Here is a 23,580-nt window from a genome sequence, read left to right as displayed (position 1 = left end):
CTGAGGGGAAAAATTCCAGCACCAGCGCATGTGGAGAGCACACACACCTAATACGGAATGGACAAGAGGAAGCACTCAGAGAAGAACCTTGCTCCATGTTAGAGGGTTTACTTGACCAAATCAGCAAATAGATCAGGGGTCGGCAACCTTTCAGAAGCGATGTGCCGAGTCTTCATTTATTCACCCTAATTTAAGGTTTTGCGTGCCAGTAATACATTTTAACATTTTTAGAAGGTCTCTGTCTATAAGTCTATAATCTATAACTAAACTATTGTTGTATGTAAAGTAAATAAGGTTTTTAAATGTTTAAGAAGCTTCATTTAAAATTAAATTAAAATGCAGCGCCCCCTGGACTGGTGGCCAGGACCTGGGCAGTGTGAGTGCCAGTGAAAATCAGCTCACGTGCCGCCTTCGGCACACGTGCCATAGGTTGCCTACCCCTGAAATAGATTCACGAAAATACTGACATTGAACTAGCATCTTTCTATAGCCCAACACTGTTAGAGAGGAAGAATATCCATTTAGGAAGTTCTGTAAAAAACCCTCCATTTTGAGACCTCTGGCCTGGTATAAAAATAGCATTGGATACTGGTTATTATGAGCAAAATTATTCCAGTCTCAAGGGTTTAAAGTCGAGAATAGTCAGAGCTGGTGTCCTCTATAGCGAGACTACTCTCAAATAGTGACACTCACATCTATGCTCTGGGCCAGCAAAAGGCCCATGCACTGTACAAGTCCTACTTTACCCATATTGTGTAGACCCTAAGCTGGTCCTTTTCACAGGGGGTGAATTCACTCTGTGTTCCTAGTTTAGGAAAATTTAGCAGCTAATTCCCCCTGAGAGATTATCTATTTTCAGCAATAGCAAGACTCATATACATCACACAATAGCTGGATTCTCATGGTCATATGAAAACTGTCCATAGAGAGCTTGTTTGTTTGTTTGTTTGTTTTTCCTGAGTAGCTGATTTAATTTCGGTTTTTGTAGAGAGGTTATGAACTGGCTCATCTCTGCACATTCAATCCCATGAAACCTCTCCCATTGAGGAGCTGCAGCCTTATAGATTCATAGATTCTAGGACTGGAAGGGACCTCGAGAGGTCATCGAGTCCAGTCCCCTGCCCTCATGGCAGGACCAAATACTGTCTAGACCATCCCGGATAGACATTTATCTAACCTACTCTTAAATATCTCCAGAGATGGCGATTCCACAACCTCCCTAGGCAATTTATTCCAGTGTTTTCCAGTGTGTCCTGACAGTTAGGAACTTTTTCCTAATGTCCACCCTAAACCTCCCTTGCTGCAGTTTAAACCCATTGCTTCTTGTTCTATCCTTAGAGGCTAAGGTGAACAAGTTTTCTCCCTCCTCCTTATGACACCCTTTTAGACACCTGAAAACTGCTATCATGTCCCCTCTCAGTCTTCTCTTTTCCAAACTAAACAAACCCAATTCTTTCAGCCTTCCTTCATAGGTCATGTTCTCAAGACCTTTAATCATTCTTGTTGCTCTTCTCTGGACCCTCTCCAATTTCTCCACATCGTTCTTGAAATGCGGTGCCCAGAACTGGACACAATACTCCAGTTGAGGCCTAACCAGCACAGAGTAAAGCAGAAGAATGACTTCTCGTGTCTTGCTCACAACACACCTGTTAATACATCCCAGAATCATGTTTGCTTTTTTTGCAACAGCATCACACTGTTGACTCATATTTAGTTTGTGGTCCACAATAACCCCTAGATCCCTTTCTGCCGTACTCCTTCCTAGACAGTCTCTTCCCATTCTGTATGTGTGAGGTAGACGAGAAGTAAGTATGGTGAGCTTGCAACGCTAGCAGGTGATTAGAGGATTCCTATGCAGCCCTTGGAGAACTAGCAGTCATACTGCTATCCAGTTAATAGTAATTCCATGGGGAGGAAGTACCAGGTCTCCTAAATTACCTAACACGAACAAACAGGTTTCTTCTGGCAAACGATTCATGACAAAAGATCAGGGGTTAAAATAATACAAATGGCTCCAAAGAGCTTGAACATTTCCGAGTATGGAAAGGAAATACTGTCGTTCAGTAGCTTTGGAAATTCGTGACCAAGTCAGCCAACTACAGAGGAAAAGGGCCAGGGTGTTTCCGGAACACAGCAGAGTGAGAGATGTTGAAAGTAAACACACTGGGTTTCCAAGAAAGAGTTTGTGTGCGCTGCTGTGTTTTGGAGGGTTTTTCGCATGCACAGGATGAAGCTGGGAGAATGTGAAACAGCTCCTGACTGCAGAAATTGCCATGTGTTAGCCACACAAGGGCAAGAAAGTATCTGCATACCTCCATTCACTGAGGGCTTAAGTAGGTGCAGCTCCATTGGCCTACTGTGTTTAAAATAAAACAACGGAGAAAAGTGTGACCTGACAACTTACTTGGTGACAATGGCAATCTTGACTCCAAAGACCCCAGTCTGTTTACGAGATGGCATTCTTTTCAGACTAAACTCCCGGCTGGTAAATTTCACTGACAGCTTCACTTCAACCTGCAAGGACGACGTTAGTGGTTACTTTTCAAGCAATAAATGTTTTCTTTTGTTTTTCAAATTGTTATGACAAAGAACAGAGAGAATAAACCTGATACACAAGGTCAGGCAAAGAAGCAGTGCTAGCAGTTTGTACTCTACTTACTCCATTCATTGAGATGACTGTGCGTTGCCAGTCTTTATCCTGTAACACCTGAGGATCCAGCTGAAAAACATGAAAGTTGCTTGTGAGTTGAGAATTGGTTTCAGAGACTAAATCAGCCAGTTTGAAAAATCTATACAAGTCTGCATGGCAATGCCTTCACCACTTACTTCCACAGGGGACTCCGAAAAGCCCTGAGTTTCAGATGTCGGGTCACTCCTACAGAGTTCTGCACTCTAAGCAAGGCTGGGTATGGATCACACATGCGTCTATGGAAACCCCAGTGTCAAATGTGCAATATCCACTTAACAACAAGAAAAACCTCAGAGAGCTAAAATGCTCTTCTAAAGCCAATAATCTCCCCTTTGATAGCAAAGGAAGCTTCCTTCACTGCCATAACATAGCAGCCATATTTAATAGGCAGCAGAGGATCATCCCACCCCAGAGAATTGGGAGTCAGGAAGGGAGAGAGTAGATTTTCTAAGAGGAAAGGGCTAAGATCTGAAATAGCGAGGGCTTGTTTCTCTCTGAAAAAAACAGGTGAGCAAGCTGCAGGTCCCAAACCCAAACTCAGGTCCCAAGTCCAAACACTGGCACCAGCTTGGTCCATAATAATACACTTCCAAGAGTATTTTAACATTCATTTCCAAAAGGTCATGAACAACAAGATTAAGAACAGGAATTAGGAAATATTTTATATAGGATTCCTAATTCCTTCCTGTTCCTGAGAGAGAGAGTGTGAGCGTGTGTGTCTGTCGTCTTATTTTAGCTTTGGAAACCTTTTCTGTGGGTACAGTTTCACAGGCCCAGGGTACATAAGGTTTAAATACTGAGCTATTTACAGCCTTTTACATCCCCTCCATCCAACTGGACATCCGAATTTTTCTAGCTCTTTTGTTCAACTCCTGCTAGTGAAACAGCTACCAAGGATGCTGAATAGACATTTATAAACATCTGCTCCAACAATCAGAAATTGCTGATGATTAGTAACTTATTACATCTTCAATAATAATCGTCTTGCCTCTATCACTTAGAATCTTTCTATCTGATCCATCAAGGATCTCACAACACACCCATCACCACAGTTGCGGAACACTTTACACGTGTATTAAAGTGAACACAAGTCCTCCGTATCAAGCGCTCTCCTTCCCCCGTGCTGTAAGGTCTTCTTATGTATAAGTCTCTGATTTGGGGGGTTACTAAGGTCATCCACCTTACAGTCAGATTGTCTTCAGCTCTTGCACTCTGCTGTTTCCCCCTCTGTACCAGCCCACAGAGCTTTCTGGGAGTGGAGAGAGAAGTCTGCCACCCCGTCCAAACAGATGATGCCGTCTACATGCAGAGGACATGTGGCAAAGATCGTGCTGCCTGAAGCACATTCCCTCCAAGAGCGCTATGGCTCCCACACTGCCTCAAATGCTACAATCTGGCCGAGAGGGGAATTTGGATCACAATTTCCCAGAGACAGGCCGGGCTGGAGTACTGTGGAATCATGATACTCAGCCCCAGGATGAAGTGAGGAGCAGGGCGTGAGAGAGTGCTTCGCCAGCATCTCTGTCAAGCTTCCCTAGCACTGGAGCTTTGGGACAGTTTCCAAAAGGAGCGACATCCAGTTCTCCTAGGCTCCAAAGACAGGATGGCCCACTGCTGGGTCTGACAGTGAGAGAATGGAGGAGGAACATGGGGTGATCCAGGAGGACTTATACATGCAATCCAAAGCAATGAAGCACACACAATGCTCAGAAAGAAATTCCCACTTTTTTTTAAAATCCTGCTCTGATTTGGGAATGAAGCAAGAGAAGAGCTGAGTGGGAAAGCAGCCCAGAGATCACAGGAGGAGGTAGATATAGTGTCTTACTCTGGCCTGCCCTATTCTTTTTCACTTCAGCACCAACACAAAGGGCGAAAATGCACCTGGAACTGAAAGAGAGACCCCTGTTGTTACGAGAATCCACTGATCAAAACCATGCTCGGAAATGAAATCCTGGGTCTCCATTTCTAACCTAGCTTGATTTCTTTCAACAGGAAAGTTCTGAGGCTGGGAAATAGCTTGTCGGGTTCTATAGGAACATCCCCCAGCAAGGTCGGTGATATCAGTGAACCACTCACCTCCAAAGAGCCACAACTGGCTTAGACTGAACGTACAGAAAAGGAACAACAGTTTGAACATGGAGCTATACCAGCAATTAGAACCTGACAAAACAAATCTGTGATTCCCGACATGGCTTTGCAATACCAGTCTATTCCCTGAAAAATGCAAGGCAAGGGGCGGGCGAGTGCACTAACCTTTCCCCTTGAGACGCACAGGTTCAAATACACCTTCATGCACAAATGAAAAGGAATTTAGTAACGAACACTAATCCGATACCCCATCAGCCCTGCCCTTCCCCCCCAATATAACAGCACTGGCATCTCACTGCACAGTGGAGGATGAATGCTAGACAAGCAGGGGTGATGCAACCCACAGTATCCTTGACTCTGCCGAGTATGTTCAGCCTCTCCTTTTCCTAAACCCTAATCCCCACTTCCAACTATCAACACACAGGGCAAGATGCTGCTGCCAGTTACACATGTGAAAGCCCAGAGAGAAAAGCTTCTCCTTCTCCTATGTTTCAGAGACCCCAGATAAGAAGAGGAGGCGAGAGAGTCAAGCCCACCTTTTCTCTGCGTACTTTGTTACGGACATGAGTCCACAGTGTGGTGTTGCCGGCGTGTGTGTGTTTCCCCCTTGAATCTGCCTGGCTCCGATAGGTGCAGCTCTGGTAGAAATATCTGAAGATCCCTTGCATAGTGTAGTCGGTAACCAGCAGTTCCCACATCGTGGCTGCACTGTGTCTGAAGTTAACAAGGATAGTTGTGCCAAGTCGCTGTTACTTCAGCAGCCCCAGGCTCTACACTTAGCCAAGAGGTTTTTGAAGAGTCTTTTTCCGGAAGGCCCGCCCCCTCCTGTCAGGCCGGCCAAGTCACTGCCAGGCAGCCACAATCTACATCGTTCCCACCCACACCACAAGAATTTCCAAGCTGGAATAATTTTGCAGCGTGAGAGGTCTCTTTCAACAAACATTCCCTTCCCAGGCTCAGGAGGAAACCAGTTCTGAAATGTTAGGTTTCCTATGCAGCACAGCTGAGCCCAGCCAACTGCAATGGCCTTTCACTAAGGAAACTGCTGAAATGGGCCTTCTGATGATCTCGCCCATGATTAATAAGGCCACGGCTCTCTGACCAGGTTGGGTTTTCGCCCTGCACCTTACAATGGTGGGCATTCATAACCTAGAAGCAGTGGCTACATTTCGGGAGGGCAGGGAGCGAGATAAAGTTGGGTGCTAGCACTCAGAGTGGGCCTGGGCGTTCCGAACATTTACACGAGAAGCTTTACGAGGGGGTGGTACCAGCAGGGCCCAGTTAGAGTTTCCTCCATTATCAGTTGGGTTGAGGCTCACAATTACTAACTCACAGCAGTCTGGCAAGATGAATGCAAGTCAACAGATGTTTCAAAGCACAAGCCAACTGCATTCTTGTTCGTTGTCTCCACGGCACATGGCATATGGCTGGTTAGGACCGTCAGCGACCTCAGGCAAGTACTCTTTGGAAGCAACAGCCAGATGGACGACTGCCCTTTGTGAGTGAGCCTTGGTACCTGCTGAAGGCTGATATAATAGCTTCTGCTGCCTGTCCCTTCCTCCATCCCACACTTGAACACATGCTCCCCCCACCCTTGAACTCTGGATTGAAAGAACTCCGACTCCCCCCAGGCTGGAACGTCTCCAAGCAGAACAGTGTGTACTCAATGGAGAGGAAGCTGGGAGGAAGGTGCATGAGAAATTCAAGGTTAGGTGGTAAGTGCCATCCCTGTATATTATATAATCATAAAAATTCAAGGTTAAAGTGCTTTTCACATTGTTATTTAAAGTGCTATTGGGATAAACAAGTAAAAGAATGAGACCTGAAAAAAACACTTGGTGCTGCTGAGCAAGACAGGAAGATCAGGCCTAACAACACAGGAGGAAATAACAGGGCCAAGGGCAGGCAGAGAACATAATCTACCTAGCTTTGAACAAGCTTGCAATACTGGAGCGTGCAGACAGCTGCCCTCCAGCGTGGGGAAAGGGCAGCTGGAGCAGACAGGGTGCTGGCCTGGAGAATGAAGACAAAGGGTGCTAGTGAGTGAGACACTTCAGCCCGGACCAGGGTGGTGACAAGCAGAGGATCACATTGACTGGCTTTAGGTCTGATTTATTGATCAATGACCTGGAAAATGGAACATCCAGGGAGAGAACAAAATCTGCAGATGATTTCCCCCCCGGGGCAACTGCTCCGAGCGAACTAGGCCACAACACAAGTTGTCAGTCCAAGCGTGTTACCAAAGGCTGGGGCGGGCTCTTTGAGAAGGCTGCCTCTCCCATGATTTCAGACTGTGTGCAAGTTTCATTAAACTTGGTTTAATACCCAGGGATCTCTCCACACATCTCCTGAATCAGTCAAAACTTGTGTCTGTCATGTTTCTACAACCAAAGAGGACAAGGACAGACCTGCTACAGACTCCCTCCTATGAGGTAGGAAAGACAGTCTATAGCAGAGTCTGGCTAGCATAGTTCTCCTCATTGCTCAGGGAAACCAGGCCAGGACCACCTTTACACTCTGCTGTTGCTAGCAAATATTCAGCTGCAGCGTGAACAGAATTGCTCTATTGCCCCGTTGAGTTTCACAGCTGCCTGTTCCTTGGTGTTCCTTGTGGTGAGCTATAAAGTGAAACGCAAATGAGCCAAGCAAATTCCTCTCTACATCCTGCACAGATCACAACAGCACAAACCAACTCAGCACAACAGGGATTTCCGCAGGAAGGACCCCGGCCCAGAAGCAGCTGAGGAGCCTTGGCACCCATTTAAGTAAAAATGACGACGAGGAGGAAGAGAAGGTGGTGGAAATGGGAGCTGAGGGCACTTAGTACCTCATGGGTCAGGCAAAAGGAGAAGAGACCCAAATTAGGAACGTAGGGGAGAGGCAAGTGGCAGAGACACAGCAGGACATGGGGTGGTGGGGAAGGTAAGCCAGGGACTCAGGAGAAAAGGCTCTGGGGTCTGGCTCAGTAACCCATCACACAGTGCATTGGCTTTTCAGAGAAAGAGCAAAGGAAAGATACAGAAAGGGAAGAAGGACTGAGAGAAAGAGGAATCGACGGAAGAGGGAAGCGGAGGAAACAAGAAACGCCTCCTTTCAGGTTAGTGCATTTTATGTTATTTATTCATATTACTTCCTCTCTTTATTGAATTTCCATGGCAGTTTCACACTCCAGCGGTTTCTAATTATAACCAATGGGAAACTGTATTGTCTGTGGCTCGTTACTTCGGGAAGCACCCAGTCCTGCCTGGACCCATTCTTCCTAGAGCTCACCACTGACATGTTAACCCCTCCCCCATTGCCCTTTAGGCATGACCCACAGCTTTCTTCATTTCCACCCTCTTTTCATTGCTGAGATGCTGTTCCGCATGGCCAAGCTTCTGAAATTAACTTGAGTGTAAATGGTTTTGGAGGTGGATCTTGGGGGCTGCAGCCTGTGACTGTCAGTTTTGCATGAAAAACATTTATCTGTAGGTCTAAATAACAGAGAGAGGAAGGGAGATAGAGCCCTGTGCAATTCAACAAGCCAGCCCAGATAACGAAACAGATACAGGCGATGGGCTTGCATGGCAACAGAGGACTATTGGCAAACCGCTATCAGGGCATCAGAATATTTGTGCTCTACGGTCACATCCTCCTTCCCACCCCCACCCCCTGACCTTCCAGCACTGTTTTGGGGGGAAAGAGGGTTGGGCTTGTCTGAGCTGCTCATGCAGAGAAGATAACTGTTGTTCAGAACCGTACTGGCTTTAGGAGCTGGAGCACAGTGCACAGCGTCAGTTCACTCTTGCAGCCTATCCCAGGGCTGGGCATATTTTCGCTGACATCCTCACTCACCCGGATGCAGAGTCAGAAGAGTAAACAAAAGGCATCCATGTTAATTCCTGCAGAGCTAGAGACACAGGGCAATGAGTCTGCCAGATGGAGAAGGGCAAAATCCAGAGGGCAAAAGAGCCCAGTGGAGAGGAAAAAAATCTTAGCTAGAGATGAGTGGAGCGGACAGTCTCCGTGTAACTAAACCAGGAGTTCCCTGCTATGGTAAGACAAAACAATAGCCTGACACCATCCCCCAGCCCTGCACTGTGTGCTAGAACAGGGGTTCTCACAACAAATTTTTTGGTGGCCTTAAAGTGCGGCCACCAACCCTTGCTGGTGGCTGCGCTGACACATTTTTCCTAAAATACTTAATTAACTTTAGGAAAGACAAACACACATGCTCATATACACAGCCAAATCATTGTAATGTATTGAAACATTTTGCAGACTCAATAATAAAAATAATGTAGTTGTCGCTAGTCTTTACTGGCCCTAAACAGAATAGAAACACAAGGAAGGTGCTCTGCAGGTTCTTGTCTTCTTTGTTGTTGTTACTTTTGGTTTTTTTGCTTGCTTTTTTAAAAAGACTTGCTAGCTAGTAAGTCCGCTACTGTGAAAAGTGCTATTAACAAACATACAAATATCACTTTTCACAGCAGCAGACTTACTCAGTCCTGGCAAGCCCGGGGACAAATTAAGTCTTCGATGGGGAGGTTGGTAGGGGGCAAGTGGGGGATGGGGGGGGACACATGATGGGCTGGCGGAGGCAGCAGGGGCCAGGGCAATGGGCCTGTGAGCCTCACAGCTGGGGATTGAAGGCCCATGACCAGAGCCTGCTGCCTGCGCCCCCCCCCCCCCCCCAGGCTCCCCCAGGGCTGGAGCCTGGCCCTATCGTCCCCAAGAAGGTGGGAAACTCACTAATTGCCTGCATTTGTCTCTCCAGAGGGGGGCAGGGTCCAACCCCTACTGGTGGCCCTGTGGGAGGGACCACTGCTTTGCCCCTCCCCCCCATCACTGCCCAGGAGGCTGTGGCCGCAAGATAAGCCACTGGTGGCCACATGCAGCCACAGTGGCCGCATTTGAGAAATGCTGCAGCAGCACATCTTCTGTCACCACTTCATTTATCAGTGCGTCTGACATGGTAAGTAGGCATGTCTGTGTATACCCAGGGTGTTGGAGCAGCTCAGTTTGCTGCCCTTCCTAGGACAGAGAGAAGGGGCCCTAGGAGGGGGGGTTTACTGCTAGGTTCACAAGCAGCACACTCACAATAAAGTTCTGAGGCTCATAAAATCTGGGGAAAAGTTGGAGTCTACAAACAATAATAAAGCTCTTACATGTGGATGTAAAAGAGGTAGGTCAAACATTTCATAGGAAAGGAACATATGAGCAATGGGAGCCATTAAACTGCTGCCTGTTCCCGGAAGCCTCTACAATTTTCTGCACACATGGACCAATTTACAGCCTTCCTTCCTCCTCTACCATTATGTAACAGACAGAACTAATAAAAATTTCACAGAAAACACAGTCCTCATCTCCTAGACTCATTGTCTTTGTCTCTGCAACGCAGCGTTTGGTGATTCACAAATACCAGCAGTGGGAAGTGGCAGATTTACAATAATAAGAAATGGTTTAGAATAAATGGTTTAGAATACACGGAGGTTTTAGCCAAAATAAATTTTTTCCTCATTTTTGCAGTGGGGGGATGTGGATGTGACGCTGACAGTTCTGGGAGGCTAGGCTAAGCTCGGCTCAACGAGGCTGTCGAAAAGCTCCCCCCACTCCCACTGGCTTCCATAGAATGGGGTTCATCTTAACCGAGGACAGACTTTGACCTGGATAATGACAACACAAAGCTACAGAGGCTATTCAGTGAAAAAAACGACACAAACCAAAAGCCTCTGGAAAAGTCTTGAAAGAAAACAAATATTCAAAATAGCAAAAGGCAAATGCTGACATCACTAATCTTAATTCCCACTAGTTTATCCCCAGGACTTTTTTTGGTTATATTAGACGTATTTCCTAATTTTAAAAAGGAGCATTCACTGGCCTGTTAAAAAAAAAATAATAATAAATCGGCCCATAACAATTCTTATCAACCATAGATCCCAGCAGAGTGGTTATTTTTAGGATCCCTTTTTTTCCCCCCTCTTTTTTTTTTTTTTTTATTATTAAACTACACAGTGATCCTAAAAATAAAATACTGTGATGGGACAGAAATTCCCGAGAATTAAGGACAGCCTGACCTGGCCTAATTTCAGCCTATTCAGAAATGTGATGGGAGGGTTTCTTTGTAAAATGAGGGGGGGAGGGGGGAATCCAATAAAAACATGCAAAAGTGGGAGACTGTTTATATTTAGGGCTACAGTAGAAATCTGACTTTAGAGTCAGTCAAAAATTATTTTATTGAAATATTTCCTTGAAAACGTTCAGGTTTTTGTCAGAAAACAAAAATTCCCAAAACCAATTTTAATTATTTTTATTTTTGTTTGTTTTGTTTTCCTGATTGAAAACTGAGAAGTTTAACCAAAAACAATTTTGTTTTTTCAATTATGAAAAAATGGAAACATTTAACAAAAAAATGAAAGTTTTTTGTGAAAATGTCTGTTTCACCAAAAAGCCATTTTTTGTCCAAAAAAGTTTTAAAGAATTTTTTTTTTAAACCAGCTCTATCTGAAACCTTTGGAAAATCCAGGCTTTGATGACTGGGGGGGGTGGTGGGGGGCGGGGGAAGAGGGCACTGATGAAAGCACAACTAAGAGCTTCAGGGCTGAAGCTCTGAGCATCAGTCAACACAACCCCAAGGGAAGTGACCAGGCCCTGTTCGCCTGACGGTGCTATGCGGGAGACAAGGTGCGGGAGGTGATATCTTTTATTGGATCAACTTCTGTTGGTGAGACAAATACGCTCTTGAACTACTCAGAGCTCTTCTTCAGGTCTGGGAAAGGGACTAAGGGCAGGTCTACATTTAAAACGCTGCACTGGTGCAGCTGTAGCGCTTAGGTGAAGACGCTCCTACCCCAGTGGGAGAGCTTCTCCCATCAGCACAGTTAATCCAGCTCTGCAAGAGGTGGTAGCTATGTCAACAGGAGAAGCCCTCCTGCCAACATAACGCGATCTACACCTGGGTAGGGGTCGGGGGGAGCTAGGTCAGTATATCTACATCACTTGGGGGAGGGGTGTGTGGATTTTTCACATCCCCAAGCAACACAGTTATACCGATATAACAGATACAGATCTGTAGTGTAGACCTGGCCTTAGAGTGTCACAGCTAAATACACAACTGAGCAGATAGTTTAGCATGAGTTAGCACACATTCAAGGTGAAGTGGCCTGTTAATATCCCCGTTTACCAATTTTACTATCCGAGTATTTGTTTTCTTTCAAATATCTCCCAGAGGTTCCGTCTGGTGACAAAGCTTTCCTTGACGACAGCATGGCAGCCCTGAGCACTGCATGGAGGTCTCATGCAGCTCCTTTGGACACCAGTCTTGACAGGGCCCATGAATAAAGGACTGCAACACCATGCCCAGACTCAGCTCCCTTTGAAATAGGAGGACAAGGCCTGTGCGGTTACCACTCAGCTGTCCAAGAAAGTGGTGCCGAGGGAGTGGCGAGGAAACGGACAGAAATGGGTGACAAGTACTGATAGTTATTTCATGGAGTGCCATAAGCATGCAGGATGCTTTACAGAACACATGCACAGACAGCGTACATGCCTTGAACAGCTTATGGTCTAACTCAAATACCATACTCAGGACAACTGTCCCAGCATATCACTGGGGCTTCAGGGAAGAGATTCGGAGGAGGAGAGGGAATAATACAACATGTTCAACCTGCCCCCATCCTGCAACAGCTGGGATCTTTGCCAGAAACTTAATGCCCAGAACTTTAGGCCACCACCACTCAATTCTCTGGGAGCATCAGCCCCTTTTGCTGCCAACTCATCATCTCTCCAACCCTCTGGTACATACAAAACACACAAAAATGGTACACGCTGCTTCTCAATGAAGAAGAGGTCAAACAGCCCATTTAAATCTTAGATGTACCCTGTTGTTATGGACACAAAGTTCTGAACATGGCTGTTGTCAGAGCAACACGTATGTCCTGCTTGGTTCTACCATCACATCAATACACTCACGGCATGTACTTTAGGGCAGATAGCATTTTCTCTGGACTGATTTATTAGGGGATTGATAGAGGCCACCCCATGTCTCACATACAAAGCCACTCTCCTCACTTTCTCTTTCCCTGTGCAAATGGAGCACACAGGCCTCAGAGACTTTGAGCTGTGACCATGAATTCTCCAGGGAGGATTTGAGACATGACAGAAGATGAATCACCCAGTTCTCTCCAACAATAAACCCCCTGCAGAACACCACCAACATTGGGGCCAGAGGAGTATAAAAAGGGCCAGTGTCAGATTTAACCTCCCAGCTGTGTCTCAAAGAATCCCCAACCTGGCTGCCTGACTTCCAGAATTCGGCGCGTTCTCCAGCAGAGACAAGGGAGCTCCAGGATTCAAAAGCTCCATTGTTTATCCTAGCGCGGGGCTTAGGAATGGATCAGGGCAAGCCCTACCTGGATCTGGCCTTTCCCCATGATTCGATCGGTGATCTCTCCATCTTCTTTGGTGAGCTTGGTTTTATTATAGCATTTTTCATAGCACAGAATCCGTAGGGTCTGCGATCCCTCCAGCTCGATCTCAAACTCCTGCAGCAAGGGCAAGGAGAAGGGGAAGAGCAGCAATTAGTTAACAAGGAGATAGAGTCTTCTGGATATTTGACTCTGTACAGCCTCAATGAAACCAATCTGAAGGGACCACTTAAGGGACTGACGAAGATCTCTCGTCTAATGGAGTGGGTCTTAAAGAGAGGTCAAGCAGAATAGTACTGAGTCCACTTGGGGGCACTTTGGAGGGGAGTATGAAAGATGCTTGGTCCCTTGGTCAAGTTTCAATATATTGTAGTGGTGCACCACTGAAAGAAATAGATGGTCCCGTATTTCTTGTGTTCAATTACACTAGGTTTAAAATAAGCCTGCTATAAAGAAGCAGGATGCTGAAAGTTAAGTTTATAACTGTACCCTTCCCTTCGAAAAATATTTCCTTATTCACTGTATTGCCACAGATAATTTTTTTTTAAGTACACACACACACACACACACACACACACACAGGCTGTACAATCAGCTGGCTGATCACGCAAAGGGCATCTGCTGCTGACACATTTCATCAGTGAGTCTCCAAGATTAAAATCTCCTACAAGTGGTAAGAGCCCAGAGGAAACGACAGGAACTGCAGACTATGCTTTCAGATGTGCTGCACATGTGAGAAGGGGCCAGTTCAGGGGTCGGCAACCTTTCAGAAGCAATGTGCCGAGTCTTCATTTATTCACTCGATTTAAGTGATACATTTTAATGTTTTTAGAAGGTCTCTTTCTATAACGCTATAATATATAACTAAACTATTGTTGTATGAAAAGTAAATAATGTTTTTAAAACGTTTAAGAAGCTTCATTTAAAATTAGATTAAAATGCAGAGTCCCCCGGACCGGTGGCCAGGACCTGGGCAGTGTGAGTGCCAATGAAAATCAGCTCGTGTGCCGCCTTTGGCACGTGTGCCATACGTTGCCTACCCCTGGGCCAGTTCATGCAGTACAGACTGCAAACCAAACAGCCACTTCACTTGCAAATGTTCTGCCCCAAGGGGATAAACAAGGCCCAGCATACCCACCTCATTCCAATTGGGCTCCGTAGTGTCCCTGTAAACTCTGGTCTTAGCTTTGTTCACAAAATATCCAAAGGAATCCACCTCCAACGTGCAGTACAGGTCTGGAGGTGAGACAAGAATCAGAGGCTTTGTTAAGATTACCATAATCTTTTTCTATAAGCATTGCTTCCTAGATGCCTTCTCACCTAAAGGCCTCTCTATACTGATGTCACTGGAACCAGTGTAGCTACACCAGTGTAAACCCTCAGTGTAGATGGGCTGCGTAATGCAGCTTACCCTGTGCTGGTGCATGGCCTGTCTTACACTGTGCAATGGGGCTACACTATGTGTTTGCACCTACGTAGCATGGGTGTAATTACGCTGGTGTAACCACAGCAGCATAAGTGTCCTTAATGCGTCCTCCCTGCTACCGGCACACAATCCTCAATTCAGCCCAGAAGGTGCATTTCTGTCGTTTAGCAGAAAGGGCCCTTTGTCTCCTCTTTTCTTAGATTTGTTTTTGTGTGCAGTTACACAGAGAGAAGTGTGGGCGCCCTGGAAGCTAGTGTCCATTCCAACGCTCAGCAGAGCCCAAAGGAAGACCCCACTGACTTCAATGGAAATTGGATTAGGATCTTCCTGAGTTACACACACGCTTTCTGCAGCAGCTAAGGTATTTTAACAAGGACTCTCTCCCCACCCCACACACTGGTTTGCCACCTGCTTGATCCGACAGTGAACTCCTAATCCAGTGTTTATTACCATAGATGTTGTTACTGTGAGGTCAGAGATTGAGCCTTGAGATTTCACTGCAGGATCAAACAGGGTTGGAAAATGGGCAACGAGGGAGCAAGAGCCGATTTACCCATGAACTGTTGGGTAAGCAGCACATACAGTAAGAAAAATGACAGAAAACAGGGTAAGAGTGAAATGATTTGTGTTGAAGCCTGGTCTATTTGAGAGCTTTTATCACTACAAAAAGCTAGTCAGCATCCCCCAAATGTACACTAATCCCCCACTCCCAATCACCCAAACTGACTCTCTTCACCAAACCCTGTATCCCCAAACTGACGTCTCTATGCCCAGAGTACCTCATTCTTGTCCTTTGGCCCTAACAGACCCTCACTTGCACGTCACAGATCTGCAACTCACTTGTGCTCTGCTTGAACCCCGTGGCAGAATGAACAATGACGTTCAGGAATCCATAGAGCCCGGGCGATTCGTCATCTGTACAAAAGACCCAAGAGATTTTAGTTCAGCTTCACAGAGATGGCAAAGGGAAAGACACCGGGAGGAGATTTACATCACAGAGTTTGCATAGTGGAAGATAAAGTGTCTAACCCCAGTAGCAGGAACATGACATCTAGTCAGTTTTTTTTAGAAAGGAGTTGTAAGTTGCTCCAGGTACCACTCCTGTCCCAGAGTCCTCTAGACAATTCTGGAGCTTTTACAATCACACTTCATTATTTTTAATTTTTTCCTCTCTCCCACTGTTGCTGCGAAAGACCCAACAACAGAAGAAACCAACTGACTATACACAAAGGGCTGTCAACTGCACAAAGGAAAACTGAAAAGTATTATTATTTATATTACAGCAGCACCTGCTGGTCCTAAGTGAGATCAGGGCCCCAGTGTGCTGGGCACGCTATAGAATGAGCGAGAGTCCCTGCCTCAAAGAACTTCTAATCTAAATAGGTGAGACAGATAAGGATTGCAGAGGAAACAGGCACAGAGCAGTGAAGGAATTTGCCCAAAGTAACCCAGCCAGTCAGTGGCAGAGTAGGGAAAAACTTAGATCTGACTCAGGTTTTCTTATCTCTCCGTCGAGGATTCTCTCTCTAATCTGTCAGCGACACTGATCTTAGCTGTACTTATAATCACAGTAGGCAAAACTTTTCAGACAGAAGATTGCTGGCATCCCTTTAAGCACTGGCCTGGCATTAAGAGTCAGATTGTAAGGATCTGCGGGACTAGAACTTGGGTCTATGGAGCCTGGGGCAGCTGACATTCCCCCAATCACCACCAGGACACCATGCAGAGCTGCAACCTAGGAGCACTCTGGAGATTAGGTGCCACAGGAAGTACCGCTCAAAGTGTTCAGAGCAACAGCACCCTGCGGCCTTCTGATTGGCCCACGGTTACTACTTAACCCTGGAGGTGCTCCAAGAAGTTGCCTGGGCAAGCATGCAGAATTCTGCCTTGCTGCAGCTCCAGACCTTGCCTCGCTGTCTGATCTTAGGTCTCCGACTCCGGCCTGTCACGGACTCTTGCCTCCTGACTCCAGTCTGGTAACTATTCCTGACCCTGGCCTGACTCTGACCCTGACTCTCATCTACTTATTTCAGCTCTTGCACCTACTCTGATCCCTGCTTGCCAACTACCGCCTTGTGGACAGCCCTTGGCTCCATGACACCAGCCCAGTAACAACCAGTAGACCAGACTGCCTACGCCCCGGACTCTTACAGAGAAACCATATGATACACAGTTATTATGTACAGGCTGCATTTCTGAATACTGGACTCATATCTGCAAACTCACCATCACACTAACTGACATGCACCACCCCTCTGCAAATCTACTCACTGAGAACCAGCACAAACACGCTCCCAGCATCTCTGCCATTTTGCCTCCCTACATTTGCTTCATTTCACGTTTTTGCAGCCTCAGCAGCAGCACCCATCGTTTCATTATAAATGCCCTCCCCGTCAAACACGCAGGTCAAGAATTTCAATAGGTCGGCTCTCATGCCTGCAGCTGATGAGGATGGAGACAGCTCAACAGAACAGACCGGCTCCCCCACCACAGATATGCCATCTGAAAATCCTACACCTGTCTCAGTCATAGGGAGGACTGTGGTTACTTCACACCTTTTTCTCATGTCCAGCCTGTTCATTTTAAAATCACATTCTAAAGAATATATCGAAGAGAGACTCCCACAGATATACATGTGCCAGGGAAGCGGAGGGGCTGGATTCCAGGAGGAAGGAGTGGGGTCAGTGGCCAGGGCTGTTGTGGGTACAATGGCTAGGGGGTTAGTGGTAGGGACTTCAGTCCATTGAATGATGGGGGAAAGTAAAAGGAACAATAATTACTGAAATAATATGAGAATCCACCCAATAACAATGGGGGAGATGGAGTAAAGCCCCAGGGGATGGGCAGGAATTCATTATCAAAGGAGCAGTGGGGGAGAAAGTGAACTGCAAACATTCCACAGATTGTATTTACACTGTGGAACCAAATAACTCTGGAACCTTTGAGCAGACCCTCCCCTGCCCGCTCCCTCTGCTTGCTGTGTCTTGTCTACTCAGAGCAAGCTTCTGGGGGCAATCAAATCTTCCGACAGTAACTAGCTACAGCAGAGCTGGGTTGTTCAGGGTTTAAGTGTGGTCAGAATCGGGACTGTTTTACAAGACCATCCACTCACAGCTACCTTGAGGCCTGAACGGTAAGAGCAGGACAAGGGGGATGTAAAGGAAAGGCAGGGGGTGGGTTATGACGGTAGCTGGTCTACACGAGGGCGCCGACGACCGCTCTCACCTTCTTTATTGATGGTGAGGGGGATGTTGTGGACGGTCTGAAGCTTGACGCAGGAGTTTGTCAGCATCTGGAGCTCCACGGACGTGAGCGAAAAGCTTTTAAAGCCTGCCAAGGAAATTCAGAGGGAATGGTATCTGCCCAGGGCACAGAGCTCCATGGACACTCCCCCGAGCCCAGGCAGGGGGTACTTGCAGATGCGCCCAGGGCAATGCTAGCAGTTGGCATAAGGGAGCGTTTCTGTGGTCGGAAGGAACCATGGCTCAAGCACAGACCCCTTGGCCATACTGCCAGGAGGCTTTGGCCCAGTCACATGCAGGGGCTCACTTGTCCTATGGATAGTCTCTGGATCTTGCACACAGAACGAAAGAGACTCTTCTCCCCTGGCAGAGCCACAGCCAACGTCTCTCCAAAAATAAAGCACCCCCTTCAGGCAAAGGCCAGGGAAACGGGAGGGCCTTTCACTGCCCCAGAAGGGCAAACGACTCTGAGGCCAATGGGAGAAATGACTGCATTGGGGAGAGCTCTCCCTGTGCCCTAGCTCCCAGACATTGACATCTAGGGGCTGGAAGCAAAAGCACCTCCACTGGCTTCAACTGCAGCGACAGGGCAGGAGAAGAAAAGGAATTCATCCACGTTGTCTCCTTGATATTCACGCATCTCCTCCTCCTTGTGGCAGGGGGCCATTCCCCACTTCTAGCTAACTCCCCGGGTTGGACAATCCCTTCTCTGATTCCTCCTCCCTGGCAGGGGAGAGGGGCATATGCGCTGAGGCTACCCAGCTAGATGGTCTCTAGAACGCCCTAAGATAAGGGCGCTGATTGGCCAAGGGACACTCACATTTCTTCTGCTGCTCCCGGATGTTCTCTCTCCACTCTGCCCGTTCGTAGTCCGACGAGATGAGGAATGTGTAACTCTATGCAGGAAGAGACAGGGGAACAAGGAGCATGTCATTCTGACCCACCACCTCCCAGTGAGATCCAGACCCTGCTAGTACACCTGCCAGCTTCCTCCCAGCACTGCTTTGGCAGTGCCAGCCGGGACCCTGGCACTATGAACGCCCTCTCAGCCGTGTGCCTTCAGCACCAGCAAGGACACCTGCAGCCTGGGCTTCTTCCAAGGACCACCCTGTTAATGGCAGCTGGGATTGTGGCAGCATGAGCTTCCAGGACTGCTGTCTACTCTGGCCAGGCAAGCCAATAGTGCATGCCATGGAGATTAGGCAGATGTGTGGCTAAGGAAGCAGATGCCAAAATGCCTTTGAAATGAGCTGAAGAAAATGCTGGTGACTAGATAGTGAAACGATCCATTGCTGAGTATAGGCAGATACCAGAGTCACCATAACCCCACACATACAGCACTGAAGATAAACCTAAAACCACGAGCCTCTCCCACTAGCTAAGAGAGAATCTCCATAGTCTGTTAGCAGTAGCGGGCCCATGAAGTCTATAGCCATGAAATTAGACCTATGAGTACCCTCCCCCTGCAACTTTACTAAAGGATGCAGCTATGGTGCAGCAGCTGCGGGGCTTTATCCCAGGGGAAGTGATGCAGTTCCCACCCCTATCTGGTTGGATCCAAGCACAGGCAGATAGTAGGGTGAGGGGTGAATTTCTGATTTTATTTTTAAAAATGCAAATGTACATGCAAATTAACCCTTGGGCTCCTGGTAAGTTGCCAAAGTGGCCTTCAGCATGGCACAGGCTGGACATCTGCAGCTTGGAGACTATTTTCAGACAAGCCACTGGATAATGAGACAATTACAAACTGACAAATACTTGAGCAGATCCGATTCCCTTGGGTGGGGCACTGTGACACGCACATGCAGACAAACGCCCCCCTTGCGCCTCATTCTCGGTCCTGTACGCAAGGCCCCCAGAGACACCTGTGGAGCAGCTTACCTTGCCGTTCCGGTTGTGAACCCGGAAAGCCATGTTGGGAGACATCAGCAACAGCAGAGATTCCTGCTCAGACAGCTTCTTTTTCAACCTCTCAATGACCTTGCTGCCCTTGTTAGCCCTCTAGAGAACAGAGAGACATTCATAGAATCATAGAAGATTAGGGTTAGAAGAGACCTCAGGAGGTCATCTAGTCCAAACCCCTGCTCAAAGCAGGACCAACACCAAGTAAATCATCCCAGCCAGGGCTTTGTCAAGCCAGGCCTTAAAAACCTCTAAGAATGGAGATTCCACCACCTCCCTAGGTAACCCATTCCAGTGCTTCATCACCCTTCTAGTGAAATAGTGTTTCCTAATATCCAACCTAGATCTCCCCCACTGCAATTTGAGACCATTACTCCTTGTTCTGTCATCAGGTACCACTGAGAACAGTCTAGATCCATCCTCTTTGGAATCCCCTTCAGGTTGTTGAAGGCTGCTATCAAATCCCCCCTCACTCTTCTCTTCTGCAGACTAAACAAGCTCAGTTCCCTCAGCTTCTCCTCGCAAGCCATGAGCCCCAGGCCCCTGATCATTTTCATTGTCCACATCCTTTCTGTAGTGGGGGGCCCAAAACTGAACGTAATACTCCAGATGTGGCCTCACCAGTGCTGAATAGAGGGGAATAATCACTTCCCTCAATCTGCTGGCAATGCTCCTACTAATACAGTACAATATGCCGTTAGCCTTCTTGGCAACAAGGGAACACTGCTGACTCATATCCAGCTTCTTGTCTACTGTAATCCCCAGGTTCTTTTCTGCAGAACTGCTGCTTAGCCAATCTGTCGTCAGCCTGTAGCCGTACATGGGATTCTTCCGTCCTAAGTGCAGGACTCTGCACTTGTCCTTGTTGAACCTCATCAGATTTCTTTTGGCCCAATCCTCCAATTTGTCTCGGTCACTCTGGACCCTATCCCTACCCTCCAGTGTATCTACCTCTCCCCCCAGCTTAGTGTCATCCGCAAACTTGCTGAGGGTGCAATCCATCCCATCATCCAGATCATTAATAAAGATGTTGAACAAAACCGGCCCCAGGACTGACCCCTGGGATACTCCACTTGATACTGGCTGCCAACTAGACATAGAATCGTTGATCACTACCTGTTGAGCCTGACAATCTAGCCAGCTTTCTATCCACCTTATAGACTATTCATCCAATCCATACTTTTTTAAACTTGCTGGCAAGAATACCGTGGAAGACCGTATCAAAAGCTTTGCTAAAGTCAAGATATATCATATCTTGATATGATATATATATATATATATATATATATCACTGCTTTCCCCATATCCACAGAGCCAGTTATCTCATAGAAGGCAATCAGGTTCGTCAGGCATGACTTGCCCTTGGTGAATCCATGTTGACTGTTCCTGATCACCTTCCTCTCCTCCAAGTGGTTCAAAATGGTTTCCTTGAGGACCTACTCCATGATTTTTCCAGGGATTAAGGTAAGGCTGACAGGTCTGTAGTTCCCTGGGTTCTCCTTCTTCCCTTTTTTAAAGATGGGCACTATATTTGCCTTTTTCCAATCGTCAGAGACCTTTCCCGATTGCCACAAGTTTTCAAAGATATTGGCCAATGGCTCTGCAATCACATCAGCCAATCCCCTCAGCACCCTCGGATGGATTAGATCTGGACCCATTGACTTGTACATGTCCAGCTTTTCTAAATAGTCCTCAACCTGTTCTTTCACCACTGAGGGCTGCTTACCTCCTCCCCATACTGTGTTGCCCAGGACAGCAGTGTGGGAGCTGACATTGTCTGTGAAGACTGAGGCAAAAAAAGCATTGAGTACTTCAACTTTTTCCACATCAACTGTCACTAGGTTGCCTCCCCATTCATTAAGGGTCCCATACTTTCCCTGACCTTTTTCTTGTTGCTAACATACCTGTAGAAACCCTTCCTGTTACCCTTCACATCCTTTGCTAGCTGCAACTCCAGTTGTGTTTTGGCCTGATTACACCCCTGCATGCTCGAGCAATATTTTTATACTCCTCCCTAGTCATCTGTCCAAGTTTCCACTTCTTGTAGACTTCCTTTTTGTGTTTAAGCTCACTGATGATTTCACTGTTAAGCCAAGCTGGTCGCCTGCCATATTTGCTATTCTTTCTGCTCATTGGGATGGTTTGTTCATGCGCCCTCAATAAGGCTTCTTTAATATATAGCCAGCTTTCCTGGACTCCTTTCCCCCTCGTATTAGCCTCCTAGGGGATCCTGCCCATCAATTCCCTAAGGGAGTCAAAGTCTGCTTTTCTGAAGTCCAGGATCCATATTCTGCTGCTCTCCTTCCTTCCTTCCTTTTCTGAGGATCCTGAACTCAACCATCTCATGGTCACTGCTTCCCCGGTTGCCACCCACTTCTACTTCCCCTACCAATTCTTCCCTGTTTGAAAGCAGCAGGTCAAGAGGAGAACAGCCCCTGGTTGGTTCCTCCAGTAGTTGCACCAGGAAGTTGTCCCCAGCACTCTCCAAAAAACTTCCTGGATTGTCTGTGTACTGCTGTATTGCTCTCCAAGCAGATGTCAGGGTGATTGAAGTCCTCCATTAGACCACATTACAGTGGTCTGATGCCAGAATCAATGTGGAGGAGATTTGACTCGATTTTCTAATCTATCCCCCTCTTCCCTTCACAGGTGGCCAAACAACACGTCCATTCAGCAGTGGTTCTGCTGTCGGGCAGGTGGAACTCCACCCCACTTAGGAAATGGCCTGGATTCTGCGACACCTGAGAAAACGCACGTCTAGCAAACGAAGAGGGGCCAACATTAAAGCCACAGAGCCCACTGTGTGATTGGTGACAGTGAAAGAGGTTGACATGTTTATCTATAGACCTGCTTATGCATCCAAATTCGCTAGGCTTCAAACACACTTAGAAGGCACTACTGATATGGTGAAAATGCAGAGGTATCTTTATATGTGACCAAAGCCACACCCAGGCTCGTGCTTCGATATCCAAGAGCTGAAATCTCTGAAAAACAGGCTCACCACATTTCTATCCACTCTCATGTGCCCTCGGCACAAAAGCTACCCCATTCCTCCCAATTCCTCCTTCAGCAAACGCATAGCACCATGAGCAGGGCCTGCCAACACCGTGAGAACATTCAACACCTCGTTGCTGGATGCTTTGTTATTCCTGGACGCCCAGAGGACACTATCACACCAGGGATAATGCATCATGCCTAGCTATAGCTGCCTGCCCAACCACTACATGGGTAACCAAAAGTTTAGTTCCACTGCACGTCACAAGCAAGTGCCATAGCTTAGCAGCGTTACCTGTCCAAACAAATTCTGGAGGTGAGTTACCCCCCCAGCAGCATCCCACTTCCAGGTTGCGACGCAACGTGCACCCTGGGCTCGGGGAAGACGGCTCCACCTGCCGTTACCTTTTCTCGCTGGATGTCATTCTTCATCTGGGAGATCTTGATCTTCATGGCATCCAGCTCCTCGTCAGGCACGAGTGGGATGTTGGGCACTGCCTCGGACTCATCCACAGTTTGGAAGCTGAGGTCTGTGAGCGGAATGTACCATTTACAATCATACTGCTGGCTTTTCCTGAAAAGAAGAGGGGACAGGGCTTTAAACACACTTGCACGCCATCAGCTCACCCCGCTCTTTCCATGCTTTCCCCCCTGGTGGTTTCAGCACTGCAGGTTACGAGACAGTGAAACAGGCTCAGCCTCACTGTAACCCCTGAGATGGAAGCACAGCTGGGGTCGGTCAGTCTTCCAGCAATGAATCTTGAAGGAGCCAATACCCACTACAATGCTATGTACAGTGTGCTGCCCGTAGATTTTTTTTTTTTTAATCAAGTG

The 23,580-nt window shown here is 47.2% G+C and overlaps 1 protein-coding gene across 2 annotated transcripts in view; it reads right to left on the bottom strand.

The window, feature by feature from the left end:
* Window positions 1–23,580, bottom strand: part of BCR (BCR activator of RhoGEF and GTPase) — a 135,870-nt gene that overhangs the window by 14,528 nt on the left and 97,762 nt on the right. The window contains exons 10-18 of one of the 2 annotated variants that reach the window (XM_054006142.1): window positions 23,152–23,320; window positions 19,732–19,851; window positions 18,671–18,746; window positions 17,834–17,938; window positions 15,449–15,523; window positions 14,321–14,418; window positions 13,168–13,299; window positions 2,660–2,719; window positions 2,405–2,514 (exon numbers count right to left, since the gene is read on the bottom strand). In XM_054006142.1, coding sequence (XP_053862117.1) covers window positions 2,405–2,514; window positions 2,660–2,719; window positions 13,168–13,299; window positions 14,321–14,418; window positions 15,449–15,523; window positions 17,834–17,938; window positions 18,671–18,746; window positions 19,732–19,851; window positions 23,152–23,320 — 945 coding nt within the window. Of the gene's footprint in view, window positions 1–2,404; window positions 2,515–2,659; window positions 2,720–5,313; window positions 5,525–13,167; window positions 13,300–14,320; window positions 14,419–15,448; window positions 15,524–17,833; window positions 17,939–18,670; window positions 18,747–19,731; window positions 19,852–23,151; window positions 23,321–23,580 lie in introns of those variants that run through there. The other variant, XM_054006143.1, reaches the window with a different exon arrangement.

This window comes from Malaclemys terrapin, chromosome 16, assembly GCF_027887155.1.
Source record: "Malaclemys terrapin pileata isolate rMalTer1 chromosome 16, rMalTer1.hap1, whole genome shotgun sequence".
Taxonomy (NCBI): domain Eukaryota; kingdom Metazoa; phylum Chordata; order Testudines; family Emydidae; genus Malaclemys; species Malaclemys terrapin.
This window is presented reverse-complemented; position numbering and strand designations above follow the sequence as displayed.